The sequence below is a fragment of the Sus scrofa genome, chromosome 9 (genome assembly GCF_000003025.6).
Source record: "Sus scrofa isolate TJ Tabasco breed Duroc chromosome 9, Sscrofa11.1, whole genome shotgun sequence".
NCBI lineage: Eukaryota > Metazoa > Chordata > Mammalia > Artiodactyla > Suidae > Sus > Sus scrofa.
In genome coordinates, this window is record NC_010451.4 from 130,946,330 (window position 1) to 130,963,735 (window position 17,406).

General features: G+C 51.6%; 1 protein-coding gene across 1 annotated transcript; it reads right to left on the reverse strand.

Moving 5' to 3' along the window:
* NENF (neudesin neurotrophic factor) lies at window positions 1,854-12,834 on the reverse strand. The gene is made up of 4 exons (XM_021063856.1): window positions 12,625-12,834; window positions 4,755-4,815; window positions 3,564-3,667; window positions 1,854-2,380 (listed from the first exon to the last, which is right to left on the reverse strand). Exons 1-4 carry the CDS (start codon window positions 12,790-12,792, stop codon window positions 2,204-2,206), a joined length of 510 nt encoding a protein of 169 aa, XP_020919515.1. The 5' UTR covers window positions 12,793-12,834; the 3' UTR covers window positions 1,854-2,203.

Below are 17,406 nucleotides of genomic sequence, written 5' to 3' on the forward strand. Positions count from 1 at the left end.
TCCACCCTAGATGCGTGTTGGTGCTGGGCCCCCGAGGCTCTCCTGTTTGGGGGAGACAATCTCACCAACAGGCAACGAGCAAAGCAGGTGAGAGCTAAGCTACCTGTGTTCCCAGAAGGGGAAGGCTCCCGACAGAGCTGGGTCCAGGCCGGTCTTGGAAGGAGGGAATAAAGAAGACAGGATAAGCAATGCGGGAGCGCGGGGGGAATCGAGCAGCAGGCTCTGGGTGCCAGGGATCTGTGTTTCTTTCCTTGGATCCTGCAGACACCAACGATGCAAATCGCCAGGCCAGCCTGTGTCCCCCTCCCTGAGTGGAGCCTGTTTAGGTGCCTAGATTTTTGTGTGCTCTGTCCTGGCAAAGGCTTGCCTGGAACCTCTAAGTGAGAGGCATTCGAATTGAGAGGAGATCCTTACTGAGCTGCAGGAGGTGGTCTCTGAAGTGGCGGGTGGGGAACTAAGCAGCATTTCCCCAGGAGTGAGGATCGAAGACCCCCAGGGAACACCGCTGTGATGGGGGCAAGGGGAGGAGAGGCGAGTGAGGGAAGCAGTGCTGCTGGGAAATTCCCAGGGACCTGAGTTTGGAGACCGTGCCCCCCTGCGGAGACGGGGCTCTCAGGAAGGGAATCCTAGCCCCTCTTTGCTTGGTGATGCAGGAAGTGGATGGGACATTAAGTAAAAAGTCCTCTCTCTCTGGGGATTTATAATCGTGTGCATTCATTCACACACCATCTGTTTGGGGGCAAAACGTCCCAGTACAGGCTGCCTCGGCCACAGGAACGACTTGGTGAATTCTAGGTCAAGAATCCTGTTGGCTAAGTTCTAGACCCATTACTCTCAGATGGCCAGCAAGCTCCCCACTTCTTGAGGGGGACCCAGGAGTTAGTCTGGACACACCAAAGAGTAAAGCAAAGGTCAAACCTGGTCCTTAGAATCAATCTGGAAAGTCTCCCTGAGGGGACTGCTAAGGCAGAGGTGGGGTTTCTCAAAGTATATCTGGGCCCCAGTGTATCACAACCTCCCGGGGAGCTCATTACACGTGCAGTTCCCAGACCATGTTCTAGAAATAAAACCGTAAGCCCTGGGGGTGTGACACAGGAATCAGCCTTTGGAGCAGTCACCCCAGGGGAGTCTTCTGCTTAGAATAAAAATCCTTTCTTGTGGGGAGCTGCTCCTTGTTTTCATAAAAGACAAAATTTATGTCAGGGAAATTCACCTCTACCATAAAACTTCCAGGACGATTCTAATGCAAGTTTTCTCAACCTCGGCACAATCGACATTTTGGGCCATGCAGTTCTTTGGTGGCGGGGGCGGGTGGGGTGTCCTGTCCTGCACATTGTGGGATGTTTAACAACGTCCGCGGACACTAGGTTCTAGTAGTATCCTGCAGTTGTGACAAGCAAAAATTGTAAATAGCTCCAGACGCTGCCAAACATGTCTGGAAAAATCCTGCCCTCAAAAGGCATTTCCGTCTGAAATCTGACCTGAGTCCAGCGAGTGGCATGTGCTTCAGCAGCCTTGGAATGACCTCCAGGCCAGGCTCCGCCCACCCGGACCCCAGCCCTCCTCACCACTTTCCAGCTACAGGTGGGGCTCAAGCCAGTCACACCAGCACTCTCCGGGGCGGGGAGTGGAAAGCCAGGCCCTTTAATAGCTCCCTTTCCCATTCTCCACCCTCCCCTAATGCACCCCACTTCTGCCACACCTGGCAGATGCTCCCGCCCACCCAGCCCCTCACAGGCTGGGGAGACAGAAAGCAGCCAGCAGAGGGGGCAGCGCTAGGCTGCCCCCCAACACGTGGCGCTGAGGCTCCACGGAGAGGGTGCCCTGGAAGAATCCTTCTCTCGTGAGACCAGCAGGTTTATTTTGGTGTTTATTCTAACGTAAACACGGTCACTGTTGAAAACTTGGCAAGTAGAGAGCAATATAAAGAAGAAATAAAGGTCACTCGTAATTGCTCCACCCCCGACGCCCACGATGACACCTAGGAGGTGTCCCCTCGGCTGCTATTCCCAGCTGGCTGCTGTGCAGGCAGGGGGGCAGAGCACCTGCCCAAGGGCAATGGGGGCGCTCAGCGATCCGGGCTCAACGTCTGCTTTGTTCGGGGCTGGTGACCAGAGGCTCAAGCAGCCTCTTCTTCAGGGGATTTTGCCCTGAGTGTCTCCCTGCCGCACCCTCGCAAGAACGTGGTCCGGCAGACGGGACGTCAGAACTCGTCCTTTATGTCAAAATGGGGCTGGTCTTCAGGCTTGAAGTCCAGGTTGGGGCTGCCGTCCTCATTGAGAATTCTCCGGGCCGTGTAGCCGACGATGGGATATTTGGCTTTGTACACTCTGGTGAAGACGTCATCCAGGGACTGCAGCTCCTCGGCCGTGAGGCCCGTCTTGGGGGAAAAGCCCAAGACAGGTGCGGGGAGGAGTCAACTGGGTTTGGCACCGCCTCTCACCATCCCGCCCGCCTTACTCTCCCCACACCCCCAGTGCAAGAGAAGAAAGGTCCCCAAACCAAATCATGGACAACTGCCTTTTTTAAGAGACAAGCCTGTGTATGCATGTATGCTGGGGGTGAGGTGGGGGGAGCCGAGGCTGCGTCATGTGTTGTGGTCTCTGCTGATGTAGACTTAGACTCCGGGGAACACTCGGCCTGGGCCAGCAGGGGGCGCCGCTGTGCAGTCTGCAGCCACCTCCTCTGCCTGATTGATCCCCGCTCTCTGCACTCCTCGCATTAGAAATTCAGACATCCTTCCCTGCTCTGGAATTTCTGAATTTGTTTCTTTAACGTTGTGGCTTAAGAGTTGGGCTCATCTGGGAGTTCCCACTGTGGCTCAGCTGAAACGAATCCGACTAGGAACCATGAGCTTGCGTGTTCAATCCCTGGCCTTGCTCGGTGGGTTAAGGATCCAGTGTTGCTGTGGGCTGTGGTGTAGGTCGCAGAGGTGGCTCTGGTCTGACATGGCTGTGGCATAGGTCGGCAGCCACATGGCTGTGGCATAGGTCAGCAGCCATAGGTCGCCACAGCTCTGATTCTACCCCTGTCTGGGAACTTGCATATGCTGCATCTGAGCAGTCGGGGTGAATGCCAGCCTTTCTGTTGGGATGACTTAGATCCCAAAGTGGTTTTTGTTAATGCGATTTTCTCCTTCAAAGAAGTACAAGCATGAGGGAGACGCTGCTTTTCAACCCCGTTCATTCTGAAGCCTCCCTAAGCCTCCAAGAATGGCCTGGAAAGCGGGTCTCAGAGAGGAACTGCAAATCTATAAGAGGCTGGCGGGGAGGGGGCTGCCAGGGCAGGGGCCTAACTGTGACGTTCACCGACTTTGATCACAAGTTCACAAGAAAGTGGACTTGACCCTGTAAGCAATGGGGAGCCACTCTTACTCAGAAGGAAGAGTGGCACAGTAAGATACCTACTTCAGGAAACCAACTGGCTACCACACCGAGCTCACTGGAACATAAAACAGGCTACTTAGGGAGCTTCGCTATTGCCCAGAGGTGCAATAGGGGCGTGGGGGTGGGCACGGGCCAAGGGGGTGCGACAGCTTGCCAGAGGCTCCTAATGTGACTCACAGTGTCATGGGTGAGGTCTGCAGGATCCAGGGACATCTTGGCTACCCCTCTGGTGGAGTCCTTCCCGGTCAAGGCGTTGTAGGGGGCTCCTCGTCCATAGAACTCTGCAGTGGGGAGGAAGGGAGAGGATGTGAGCGGACCCGCACTCGGGGGCAGCGGAGCCTGTACACGGCAGGGGGCGGGGCTTCTGAGACTCCGCCCAACCCTGGAGAGGCCCCGCCCGACAGGACAGCCCCCAGGACCCAAGTCCATTAAGCCGCCCCCAGCCTTCCAGCTGCATTCCACTAATTCAGAATATGGAGGAAGTCACACAGGCTGGGTTGAGAGGTGACTTTTTAAAGATACAGAAGGAAAATAATCTCCGGAGTTCCCATCGCGTCTCATTGGTATGGAACCTGACTAGTACCCATGAGGATGTGGTTCAATCCCTGGCCTCCCTCAGTGGGTTAAGGGTCCCTCATTGCCCTGAGCTGTGGCATAGGTCACAGACGCTGCTCGGCTGTGGCCTGGCTGTGACTGTGATGTAGGCTAGCAGCTGTGGATCCTATTCGCCCCCTAGCCTGAGAACTTCCATATGCTGTGAGTGCAGCCCTAAAAAGACAAAAACAAAACAAACAAACAAAAACCTCTTTAAAATATTTAGGAGTTCCTGGTGGCCTAGCGGGTTAAGGATCTGGCTTTGTCACTGCCACGGACATGGCCAAAAAAAAAAAAACTTTTTTTTTTAATGTAAACAAGAAAAATGATCTGTCTTCTTAAATGTTCTTGGAAACCAATCCACTTCCAAACAGCTTGTGTCTGGTATTGAATACACAATGAACCATTACAAAACTGCTTCCATGATTTCAGTGGTAGTTTCCATTAGGGAAACCATGAAATGGCATTAAACTGTTCTATAATGTTCTATGATCTCAACTCTTTGCTAAGTAACACTCTTCCTCTCACTGCTTTACCCAGGGTAAATCACCCAGTTTGACTCTGATTCTATGGGCAGCGGGGAGCCATGGAAAACTGAGCAGGAGCATGAGATGATTAGAAAAAAACTGTTGAAGTACAACTGACAAAGACTGCTACCTCCGTCCAGGGGAAAAGGACTTGCCCAGCGTTCCCTCCCCTTCCCTCAGACCTCCAGCACCCACTCTGGCTGCCACGCTCCTCAGAAGTAAGGATGCAAAAAGCCTAGCCGCTTACCCTTTCCCGAAGTGACATCAAACACCACCCCTTTGACTGCCATGTAGATGGGCTGATCTTCCTGGAAAGCAGGAGAGAAGAGCTGAGGAGGAGCCAACAGCCCGGCTCTCCCAGCTCAGGTTAGAAAAACCCCTCCCCACCCGGGCTGAGCACAGGGTGGTGGGACGGTCCCAAAGCAGCCTTCTTGAAAAGTGGCAAGTATCATGACAAGCTTAAGGCAATGCCTTTCTTAAAAAAAAAAAAAAAAAATCAGGAATGGAACAACTCTATACAGATTAAAATTTCTAAAGAATATTACATGATGAATTGCTTAAATCAGTCCACATATGTACATACATAGGTGTAATCAGTATCAACAATCTATTTTATATTTTACTTCTTACAGGTAATGTTAGTTCACACAAACACTCTCCTGTATTCAAGTCACCAAAACGGCGTCACTTAAACAGTTCTATCTTATTTTAGAGATACTGTGCACTTGCTCGTTTAGCCATTCTTCTCTTTGGGGAATTTAGATTGTTTCCAATTCTTTAGAACTATAATGGCAGCATTACCAATATCTTTCTAGAAGTTACTTCAAATTTGTTGAGTTTTTTTCACTGAGGCCTATTTCAATATATCAAATTCCTAGGTCAAAGTAGATGAACTATCACTTTTTATATTTTATTAGTTTATCCTTCAAAAAATCATTGACAGTGCTAGCAATGTATAAGTTATGCTGTCCCCTTGCAGTTCTCACAATGTACACTTGTAGCATGTAACAAGGATTTTACTTTTTTTTTTTTTTTTTTTTTTTGTAATTTCCAAGGACAAGGACTCTGGAAGAATTTTAAGTTAAAACTAGAAGGAACCATGAAGATAATCTAACACCTTCATGTTACAGATGCACCGTCATTATTCAGATCCAGGGAGACTCTAAGACTTGCCCAGAGTCACAGAGCAAATCGGAGGGGAAGCAGGTTCTGGACCCCAGAGCCAGGGAATCCACGGCACAGTCCCCTCTCTGGCCTGTCCCGCCAGAGGGCCCAGAGCACCTGGACAGTGCACCTGTCTGGGACCAGAAGAGGGTTAGTGTCCTGGGAAATTCATTCAAAAGACCCAGGGCACTGGGGGTTTGGCGTCAGTAGACGCAAACTATCAATTAGAATGGATAAGCAATGAGGTCCTGCTGTGGTGCACAGGGAACTGTATCTAGTCTCGGGGTAGAATATGATGGAGATAATGTGAGAAGAAGAATGTATATGTGTGTAAAACTGGGTCACTTTGCTGTACAGCAGAAACTGACAGAACATTGTAAATCAACTATAATAAAAAAAATATATTAAAAAACCCCAAAGACCTAGGGCCACGAAGAAAAAGGAAGTGGGTTGGAGGCACCCAGATGTTAGGGAACCAGGGAAGCTGCCGTGTAAGTGATGGGAGGCTGTTCTCTTGGGCTTGTCTTACCACCTGGAATGCCTCCCTGCCTGTGGCCAGGCAGGGCCAGGACAGAGTGTCACCTGAGCTACCATGACAAAGGGATACAAGAGCTGTGGGGCAGAGGAAGGAGGGCCTCCTCCACAGCTGGGAGAGCCCTGGAGCCTGGTGCAGGCAGGAAGGCCAGCGGTTCCTGAGCCTCCAACATGCCAGACCCTGTCCCGGAGGCTGGTGGACAGAACAGAAGTTTCTCACCAGTGACTCTTCTCCTGGAAAAAGAGGGAAACTACTACAGATATTTTCTGCTGCAGAAATACCTAGGCCCTCCAATGGCCTAAGGTCATGGTTTTTTTATTTAGTATTAAAAAAATCTTTTTTATTATTGTATTTTCTAGGCCACTCCTGCAGCATATGGAGGTTCCCAGGCTAGGGGTCCAGTCAGAGCCGTAGCTGCCAGCCTACGCCAGAGCCACAGCAACGAGGGATCCAAGCCACGTCTGCAACCTACATGCAGCTCACGGCAACACCGGATCCTTAACCCACTGAGTGAGGCCAAGGATGGAACCCGCAACCTCATTGTTCCTAGTCGGATTCGTTAACCACTGAGCCACAATGGGAACTCCAGGCCATTTTTTTTTTAATCTACAGTTGCATTGGTAACAAATTTGTAGGTCATGGAATCAATTTTGTGATTTATCAACAGAATTTTTTTTTTCTTTTTAGGGCCACCCCCGTGGCATATGGAAGTTCCCAGGCTAGGGGTCAAATCAGAGCTATAGCTCCCAGCCTATGCCACAGCAACACCAGATGCAAGCCAAGTCTGTAACCTACACTGCAGCTCACAGCCACACTGGATCCCCAAACACTGAGCAGGGCCAGGGATCGAACCCGCATCCCCATGGATACTAGTCAGGTTCTGCTGAGCCACAACAGGAACTCCCAGATTTTTTCATATCAAATGAAATAGGAGAGAGTTCCTGCTGTGGCTCAGTGGGTTAAGAACCAGACATAGTGTCTATGAGGATGCAGGTTCAATCCCTAGCCTCGTTCAGTTGGTTAAGGATCTGGTGTTGCTGTACTTGTGGTGTAGATTGCAGCTGCAGCTCCAAGTCAGCCCCTAGCGTGGGAACTTCCATGTGCTACAGGTGCGGCCGTAAAAAGAAAAAAACATTAAATAGGAAAAAAAGTGCACAATAGAACATAAACTAGAAAACATCAGAGTGCATCACACATAGTAAGAATGAGCATCACTTCATGGCAATTTTGTTCAGTTGTGTGTGTGTATACCTGGGTAGGATGCAAAATATAGTCCTCGGAGTTCCCATTGTGGCGCAGTGGTTAACAAATCCGACTAGGAACAATGAGGTTGCGGGTTCCATCCCTGGCCTCACTCAGTGGGTTCAGGATCCAGCGTTGCCGTGAGCTGTGGTGTAGGTTGCAGATGCGGCTCGGATCCCTCGTTGCTGTGGCTGTGGCGTAGGCTGGCAGCTACGGCTCCGATTAGACCCCTAGCCTGGGAATCTCCACATGCGTGGGAGTGGCCCAAGAAATGGCAAAAAGACAAATATACATATATTCCTTAACCCGGCCAAAACGTCTGCAAGGTGCCATCATTCTACCATATAGTTAGGGTGGTTTCACCCCTTTACCCACCTGCCTTCACCATCTGGACCTTCTTTATTGTCTGTCCAGACTGATTCTTTCAGAGGAAGTACAGTCCTACTCTTCACTACCGTTAAGTTTTTAGAAAGAAAACAGGTGTAACCTCACCCCCCTTGGCACAGACTCCAAGGAGAGCTGGCGACTGAGCACAAATGCCATTTACAAAAAATAGCCCTGAAGACTAGAGGGGCCTCGGGCAAGTTCAGGGTCCAGGGTCGCTGTAAATCAACTCTATTTCTGGTCATGCTTGCCTTCTGCTATCTTCTTAGCTGACCCAATATACCCCGGAACAGGTCATTGCCTGGAGTGATGGATTTTTTTTTTTAATTTTTATTTTTTTGTTTTCCAGGGCCACTCCCGCGGCATATGGAGGTTCCCAGGCTAGGAGTCTAATCGGAGCTGTAGCCGCCAGCCTACGCTAGGGCCACAGCAATGCCAGATCTGAGCGCATCTGTGACCCTCACCACAGCTCACAGCAACGCCGGATCCTTAACCCACTGAGGGAGGCCAGGGATCAAACCCACAACTTCATGGTTCCTAGTCAGATTCGTTAACCACTGAGCCACAATGGGGACTCCAAGATTTAAGGGAGTTTTTGGTTTTTTGTCTGCCTGGAGTGATGGAAAGGGAGCCTCTTGGTGGTTCATTTTCTTTGAACAAAGAAAGGCTGGAGAAAGCGCAGCCTGGTGCGCCTCTGCTACTCACTAGCCGTGTAAACTTGGGCAAGTTACTTAACTTCCCTATGGCCCCCTCCTCACCTATAAAAATGATCACAGCAGCCCCTCCTCGTGGGTCCCCACTGAATGAGCTAATGCTTTAAAGCGGTTAGGACAGTGCCTGGCAGAGTTGGCTCTATATTCAGTGTCTGTTAAAGAGAGACATCTGGTCCCAGGCCCAGAAGTCATGCTGAGGGTGTGGAGGCAGGCAGGGGAGCGGGGAGGGTGTGGGGCCAGCCCTCCCTGCATTCGGTATCCTACCGTGCAATTAAGGCAGAAATATTTTTCCGAGGATGGCAAAAATCCGTTTTGTACTTGGAGAGTGGAAGATGACATTCCCTCTGGAACTTCCACATGCCACAGGCTCGGCCAAAAAAGAGAACACTCACACTAAGCAGGATAAAGAAAGGCTGCAAATAGACTTGCCTAACTCCAACAAAGTTCCATCATCAAAGGAGTACAGATCAGGCAGAGTTTTGCTGTCAGATGACTTATTTAATTAAAAAACAAACAAACAAACACCTTCTGGGAGTTCCCGTCGTGGCTCAGCGGTTAACGAATCTGACCTGCATCCAAGAGGATGAAGGTTTGATCCATGGCCTCGCACAGTAGGTTAAGGATCCAGCATCACCATGAGCTGTGGTGTAGGTTGCAGATGTGGCTCAGATCCTGCATTGCTGTGGCTGTGATGCAGGCTGGCAGCTGTAGTTCCAATTTGACCCCTAGCCTGGGAACTGCCATATATCACAGGTGTGGCCCTAAAAAGCAAAAACAAAAAACGCCTTTGGTTTTCAGTTTATTCAATTTCCAAATTGCCCAAGAGGATAATGGACCTGTTACACTGCCTCTTGTTTGCATCTTTAATAATTTTAAGCTAATCAAAATAATAGCAGCTAAGACTGATTAATGCTTACTATGCTAAGACTAAGCCAGGTCTGTGCTAAGCACTTTGCATATCACCATCTCATTTAATCCTCACAAAACCCCCTGATAGAGTAGGACTCTTATTACAGCCCTGATGGTGGCTGGTTTCTGGGTCAGTTTGGGTTCGCTACAGTATCCAGGTGTTCAGCACTTAGGAATCCAGGTATTGCTGTGGAGGTATTTTGAAGATGTGATGAACGTCCAGTCGGTTGACTTTACGTAAAGGAGATTATCCTGGATAATCTAGGTGAGCCTGATTGAGCACCGTCAGCTGAAAGATCTTAAGAACAGAATTGAGGTTTCCCTGAAGAAGAAGAAATTCCAGCACTAAGGCTGCAGCATCTGCTCCCGCATAGGGGTTTCCAGTCTGCCCTTCCTATAGCATTCAGACTTACCTAGCCAGCCTGCATGATCACATAGATCAATTCTTTAAATATATATTTTTTATTTCATATTTTATTTTTGTCTTTTTGCCTTTTCCAGGGCCGCTCCCGCGACCTATGGAGGTTCCCATATGGAGGGGTCTAGCCAGAGCTGTAGCCACCAGCCTACACCAGAGCCACAGCAATGCGGGATCCGAGCTGCGACTGCGACCTACACCACAGCTCACAGCAACGCGGATCCTTAACCCACTGAGTGAGGCCAGGGACCAAACCCGCAACCTCATGGTTCCTAGTCGGATTCGTTAACTACTGCGCCACGACGGGTACTCCTAAATATATATATATATATTATATTGCTTTAAATTGTTTTGTTTTAAACTGGTTCTGTTTCTGGTGGAATCCTGAATGATACAAGTACCACAGATTGAAAAAAAAAAATTGAAACTCCAAGAAGTTTTACCCAAAGGATGCAAACTCAGATTATGAATCAAAGGTATAATAACTCTTACAGAGTGACCATACAATGTATTATACAAACAGTAATGTTTCTGAGATTGAAAGAGGGTGCTATTAATAATTATTCCAGGACAGTAGACATAAACCAGAACCAGCTTGGGCAGCGCTCAGCACAGAGCAGCTCTAACCAGTGGCACTCAACCGCCCCTTTCCTCTTGCTCTCTCTGCCAACAGGCATCCCCTGGGTTCCACACCCAAAACAATTTTCCTTAACCTGCTTCCAACTCCAGCTTCCCTCTCTCCTTCCTGCAAGTGAGAATCAATCAATAACATTGGCATAAAAAAGCAAGGGGCTTTTTGGGAGTTCCCACTGTGGCTCAGCAGAAATGAATCCAACTAGTGTCCATGAGGATGAGGTTTGATCCCTGGCCTTGCTCAGTGGGTCGGGGATCTGACAATGCGGTGAGCTGTGGTGTAGGTCGCAGGTGGGGCTGGGATTCCTCATTGCTGTGGCTGTGGCTGTGGTGGAGGCGGCAGCTGTAGCTGTGACTGGACCCCTAGCCTGGGAACTTCATATGCCACAAGTGTGGCCCTAAAAAGCAATAAATAAATAAATAGCAAGCAAGGGACTTTTCTCAGTCCTCATCCTGCAGCCTGGGCACAGTAACCTCCACTTAGAATGCTCTATTTTCTTGAGGTCTGTGCTGGGGGGTGGGGGGTGGCAAGATCACCTCCACATTAGAGATTCATGAGGAGGACTCATAAAACTCGGCATATGGTCGTCCTCAGAGCCAGGATTTATGACAGTGATGGAATAAAGATACACAGCTGGGCCCTAAAGGGAACAGACGCAGGCGGAGTCTAGAGGAATCCACCTGCCAGCCCTCTTCCTCCCATGAGGGGTCGCACTCAGAGCACATTCCTTCCCCGGCAACAAGATGCAGCAACAGGTGTGTGATGTTTCTGCCCAGGAAAGCCCATGAGAGACTCGGAGCCCAAGGTTTTTACTGGCGGCTGGTCGTGCAGGCCCTCTGTGCCCCGCAGTGTTCAACACAAACCCAGTTTGTACGAAGAGCCAGACTGAGCCCCCTTCATCTGTGAGGGCAGTGCCGAACGTCCTGGAAACCCAGACACCAGCCAAGAGCTACTCTTGCAAGAGGGCCTTCTCAAGAGGGGAGGCCTGCTATGCTACCTCTTTTCTGCACAGATTTCCTGCCCCTCTACCATCTGATTCTCTCCTGCTCCAAAAGGTGGGGTCCCCTAACATCTAATCACATCCCTCCCTCCCTCCTGTGAGCTCAATGACTCAGGTTTCTAACCAACCTCTTTACAGTCAGGATGCCCAAACTAGCACCACTGCCCAAGGGCCAGGTTTCTAAGGCCCCCTTGCGAATCTAGTCCATCTAAGGCTGCTGAACTTGGAGGTTAGGGAGCCCACACCAGAGGTTTTTAACTAGACAATATTAGGCTCCTTCCTTGTTCTTCCATGAACCGGTGGCCCGCCTCAGTTTCCACAGTATAAAACAGGAAGTTGATTTTTTATCAACTCTAAAATCAAGTTCCCTGATTCCCCCACCAAGCTGTACCCCATCTCTGATCTAATATCAGCCCCCCAGCCCCCATGGCAAGCATCTTGTTCTCACACTCCACCGCCACCACTCTAGGCCCCAAAGACCCGAAGGGTCAGCTGACTGGAGGAGTATCCCGGGCACTGGGTACCGCGGACAGGGGTGGATGTGCCTGGGGGCAGGGCGGTTTTTGTCTCCAAGCTTCGAATCCCCCTCTGCCCTCACCCCAGCTCTCGCTCAGCCCCGAGAGCACAGCGTTAAAAGCCAGTATGAACTAGTCTGAGGAGTCGACTGCGTTGGAAGCCCAGGATCCGGGGCAGGAAGACGGTGCAGGGAAAGCCTGCATCACCCCTGGCTGCCCCCGTTCCCCCCAACGCAGGCCTTGCGGTCCCTCGCTCGCTCCCCCGCCACTCCCGCAGGGAGCCGGCAGAGGTGTCCGCCCCCATCTGACGCTTACACTCAAAACAGGGAAGTTTTGAGGTTCGTGGACAGACCGCCAGCCAAGATGCGTCTCAAGGAACCTGCAGAGAGGGACGCGCCGGGCGCGGGGTGTGGTTTGCGGGAGGGGGCGGCAGGGCGCCGCGGCTGCTCGGGACGCCCCCTTGGCCCCGGGTGGCGATCTGGGCCTGGGGAGAGGGGCCCGGCAGGCCCCGCGCCCAGCGCCGGGCCGGGGCTCCGGAAGGGGGCGCCTGCCGCCGCCGCGACTCCGCCCAGGCCTGCGCCGGGCCCGCGCTCCCCGGCTCACCTCGTCCCCGCCGTAGCGGGCCAGCTCCTCCTCCGTGAAGAGCCGCACCGGGGGCCCCCGCTCGGCGGGGCGCGGCGTCTGCCCGGGCCCGGCTGCGCGGAGCCCCGCGGCCAGCGCCAGGACCAGGGCGAGCGCGGCCAGCCGTCGTCGGGACGCCGGGCCCGCCATGGTGCGCGCGCCGAGCCGGGGCTGGAGCGGCCTGGGCGGTGGAGCCCGTGCGCGCCCGCCCCGCGGGCCCCGAACCCCGCCCCGCGCGCCCGCCCAGCGCCCGCAGGCCCGGGGGCCGGGAGCCGGTCCCGACTCGGCGCCCTCCGCGTGCTGCCGGGGCAGGCGTGCCGCCGGGCCACCGAAGCCGCGGACCGAGTTAGGATAAATCCGGCCCCTCGACTCCAAACTTCGGACTGAAGTTGCGCCAGAGAGTGGCGTGTGTTCCCGCAGTTTCTTGGTTAGGTCCAGGGCGGGCGCAGCCCGACATTCCAGCACCTGGGAAGGTATATTTATAACCTAGAACCCCCACTTCATTAATTCACTTTTACTTTTGGCTGATTTTTTTCCCCCTTCCCAGTTGTATTTAAATTTCGTGTCCCAAAGGATTTTGCAAAGTGGAGGGCACGTGTAAGATATGCGCGGAAGTAATCATTGCTAATGTTTGTGCAAGGATTTCTTCATTGATTTATTCAGCAAATACTTTTCGAGCGCTTCCGTGTACCGGGTCACTGGAGACACATCGCTGAATAAGAGAGATCCAGGCCCAATGGAGTTTACATTCTATGGGCGAAATAGACAAGTAAGATACATCAGTAGTGTGTTAGGTGGTGATGCATGCTAGGGAGAAAAAAAAAAATAAACGGACAAAGGAAATAAGGAGCATTGGGAGTTGCAATTTTATTTTTTATATCATTTATTTATGCTTTTTAGGGCCGCACCTGTGGCATGTGGAGGTTCCCAGGCTAGGGGTCGAATTGGAGCTGTAGCTGCCGGCCTACACCACAGCCACAGGACCGCAGGATCTGAGCTGCATCTGCGACCTGCACCACAGCTCCTGGCAACATGGGATCCTTAACCCACTGAGCGAGGCCAAGGATTGAACCTGCATCCTCACGGATACTAGTCACATTCATTAACCACTGAGCCACGATGGGAACTCCATAAATCCTTTTTTTTTTTTTTTTTTTTTTTTTTTTGTCTTTTTGCCTTTGCTAGGGTCGCTCCGGAGGCGTATGGAGGTTCCCAGGCTAGGGGTCTAATCGGAGTTGTAGCCTCTGGCCTACGCCACAGCCGTAGCAACGCCGGATCCTTAACCCACTGAGCAAGGCCAGGGATCGAACCCACAACCTCATGGTTCCTAGTCATATTCAACTGCTGCTTTTTGTTGTTGTTGTCTTTCGTCTTTTTAGGGCCACACTCGTGGCATATGGAGGTTCCCATACTAGGGGTCTGCAATTTTAAATAGGCTGACTTGGGAAGGCCCCAGGAAGAAGGCAGTATTTGTATAAACATCTACAGGAGGTGAGGGAGGTAGCCTGGGGGAGGACCATCCCTGCGAAGGGAAAACTTTTTAAATGCTGAGGAAGGAGTGCCCTGCTTTCTGGAGGAACAGCAAGGAGGGGAGAGGGGTAGGTAAGGGGGTGGAGGTGAGAAGGCAGATCTTCTGGGGCCTCACAGCCTATTTTTGAATGACTTTGGCTTTTGTGAAGAGTGGGTTAAAATGTTATTTTGACTCACAGAATGACTCTGGCTGTTGTGTTGAGAAGAGACTGAAGCGGGAGCTACTGCAGTAATCCAGGCAAGAGAGGCTGGTGGTTTGCACCAGGGCACTAACAAGGGAGGTGGTGAGAAGTGGGTGGATGATGATGTGTTTGGAAGGTGTGGCCGACAGGATTTGCTGAATGAGACGGGGCTTCTGAGAGACAGAGAAGAGTCAAAGATGACCCTGGGGGTTTTGGCCTGGGCAGCTGGAAGGATGGAGTTGCAATTTACTGAAGGAAAGACAGGCGGAGAAGCAGGTTTGGGGAAGATTAAGATCGGGCTTGTTCAGTTGGAGAACACTTAGATATCCAAGGCGAGTTATCCAGTAGACGGCCGTGCGAGTCTGGAACTGGAAGAAGAGTTCCAGGCTAGAGGTATAAATTTTGGAATCCTTGATATATAGGCTGTATTTAAAGCCGCAGAATAGATGAGGTCATGAAGGAAGGGCTTGTGGACAGGCAGGAGGGAGGACTGAAATCTGAGTTCTTGGGGACTTGCCAGCATTTTGCGGTGGAAGAACCAGCCACCAAAGGTGGGCTGGCTGTGTGTCAAGCACGGGTCTAGCATTGTGATGTGCATTGAAGCATTTAATCTTCACTATAACTCCATGAAATAAGAACTGTTATTATCACCCAGTTTACACCTGATGAAACGGAAGTGCAGAGACCTTAAGTAAGTATCCTGTGTCCTGGAGCCTGCCCCTGACCTTCAGGCTGTCCCTGACCTCTTCGCAGTGACGTCACCAAGTTCTCCTCCACGTACTTCTGCAACAGAATGGGCTTCTAGTGCCGAGTAGCCTCAGCAGGATCTGTCCACAAATTGTCTGAATTTTAATTTCCAATTAGGAACATACCAGCCAGCCTCCTAGATAGGACTGTGTTGAAGCTCAAGATGCTATGGACGTGGAAAGCAGTATAAGCCATGCGGTGTCCATGTCACTCCATGCCATGGGGTCTCCAGGCTAGATGAGGACCCTCTAAGCCCTCAGAACATCACCCCCTTCCTGGTGCGCCATATTCCTTGGCATATAAGGCAATGCTTCTCTGCTTGAGCCCATTCTGCCCCTACAGTTCTATCTGTTTAGACCTGTTCTGAGTCCAGAGAAACTCCCTATAATTTCCACTGATCAGATCCAGCTTCCCCGTCTTTGAGACACTGAGTGTGAGTCTATAATTTATTTGTTTTTTTAGGGCCACACCCACAGCATATGGAAGTTCCCAGGCTAGGGGTTGCACTGGAGCTGTGGCTGTTGGCCTACACCACAGACACAGCAACACCAGGTTCAAGCCGCATCTGTGACCTATACGGCAGCTCACAGCAACGCTGAATCCTTAACCCCCTGAGCAAGGCCAGGGATCAAACCTGCCTCCTAATGGATACTAGTCAGGTTCATAACCCGCTGAGCCACAATGGGAACGCGGTCCTGGTGGTTTTAGAGTTTGAAGCCAGGTCGCCTAGCTGAAGCGAGGACCGCAAAAAACCTTTGTCCTGGGGGCTGGAGTTTTAGGAGGGAAGCATCAGGGGCAGAGAGCAAGAGAAAGAAAAGCCCTGGCTTCCACCCTGCCCTTATCCCCTCCAGTCTGGCAGCAGTACTTCCTCTTGACTGAACCCAGTGGAAACCCAGCCTTCAGGGCCAGTCCAGTGACCCAGAGCTGAGCAGGAGAGGCGAGGATGGAATCTGAGAGCAAAGCCCAGGACTAGGAGTTCCCGTCGTGGCTCAGTGGTTAACGAATCCGACTAAGAACCATGAGGTTGCAGGTTCGATCCCTGGCCTTGCTCAGTGGGTTGGGGATCCGGCGTTGCCGTGAGCTGTGGTGTAGGTCTCGGATGCAGCTCGGATCCCATGTTGCTGTGGCTGTGACGTAGGTTGGTGGCTACAGCTCCGATTAGACCCCTGACCTAGCCTGGGAACCTCCATATGCCGTGGGAGCGGCCCAAGAAATGGCAAAAAAGACCAAAAAAAAAAAAAAAAAAAAAGCCCAGACTAGCACAGCCCAGCCTCCACAACCTGGCCTCTGCCTGCTCCTAGGACTATACTTTTCTTCTTTTTTATTTTTTATTTTTGTCTTTGCCTTTTCTAGGGCCGCTCCCACAGCATATAGAGGATCCCAGTCTAGGGGTCTGATCGGAGCTGTAGCCACCGCCCTACGCCACAGCCACAGCAACGCGGGATCCGAGCCACGTCTGCGACCTACACCACAGCTCATGGCAATGCTGGATCCTTAACCCACTGAGCAAGGCCAGGGATCAAACCCACAACCTCATGGTTCCTAGCCGGATTCGTTAACCACTGAGCCATGATGGGAACTCCTTTTTAAAATTTTTACTGATGTATACTTGATTGACAATGTTGTGCTAGTGTCAGGTGTGCAGCACAGTCCTGCATTTATACCCTCTGACTGTCTCCTAACAACCCCTTCATCGGTCCCCTCCGGCCACACTGCCTTCTGCTTGGGTCCCAGCCTGGGCCTCTGTGCCGTACCAGTGCCCTCTGCCTGGGGTGCAGGGCATCATGACCCTCTGGTCCCTCAGGTCTTAACTCACAAGCACCTGCCATCCTGGGAGCTCCCCATCAGCACCGTGGCTTAGTGAACTGACTTTTCTCTGTGGAGATGCTGTTCAGTTCTTGGCCCAGCACAGTGGATTAAGGATCAGCATTGCTGCTGCTGTGGCATAGGTGCAGCTCCAGCTCAGATTCCATCCCTGGCCCCAGAATTTCCGTGTGACACAGGGGTGACCATAAAAGGGGAAAAAAAATAAAATACAAGTACCTGCCATCCTAAGGCCCCCCACGATCAGCACTTCCCCACAGCTGCTCTATTACTCACTCTCACTTATTCTCATTTATTTATTTATTTATGCTTTTTAGGGCCACACCTGCGGCATATAGAGGTTCCCAGGCTAGGGGCTGAATTGGAGCTACAGCTGCTGGCCTACACCACCGCCACAGCAATGAGGGACCTACATCACAGCTCACGGCAATGCCAGATCCTTAACCCACTGAGCGAAGCCAGGGATCCAGACCTGCTTCCC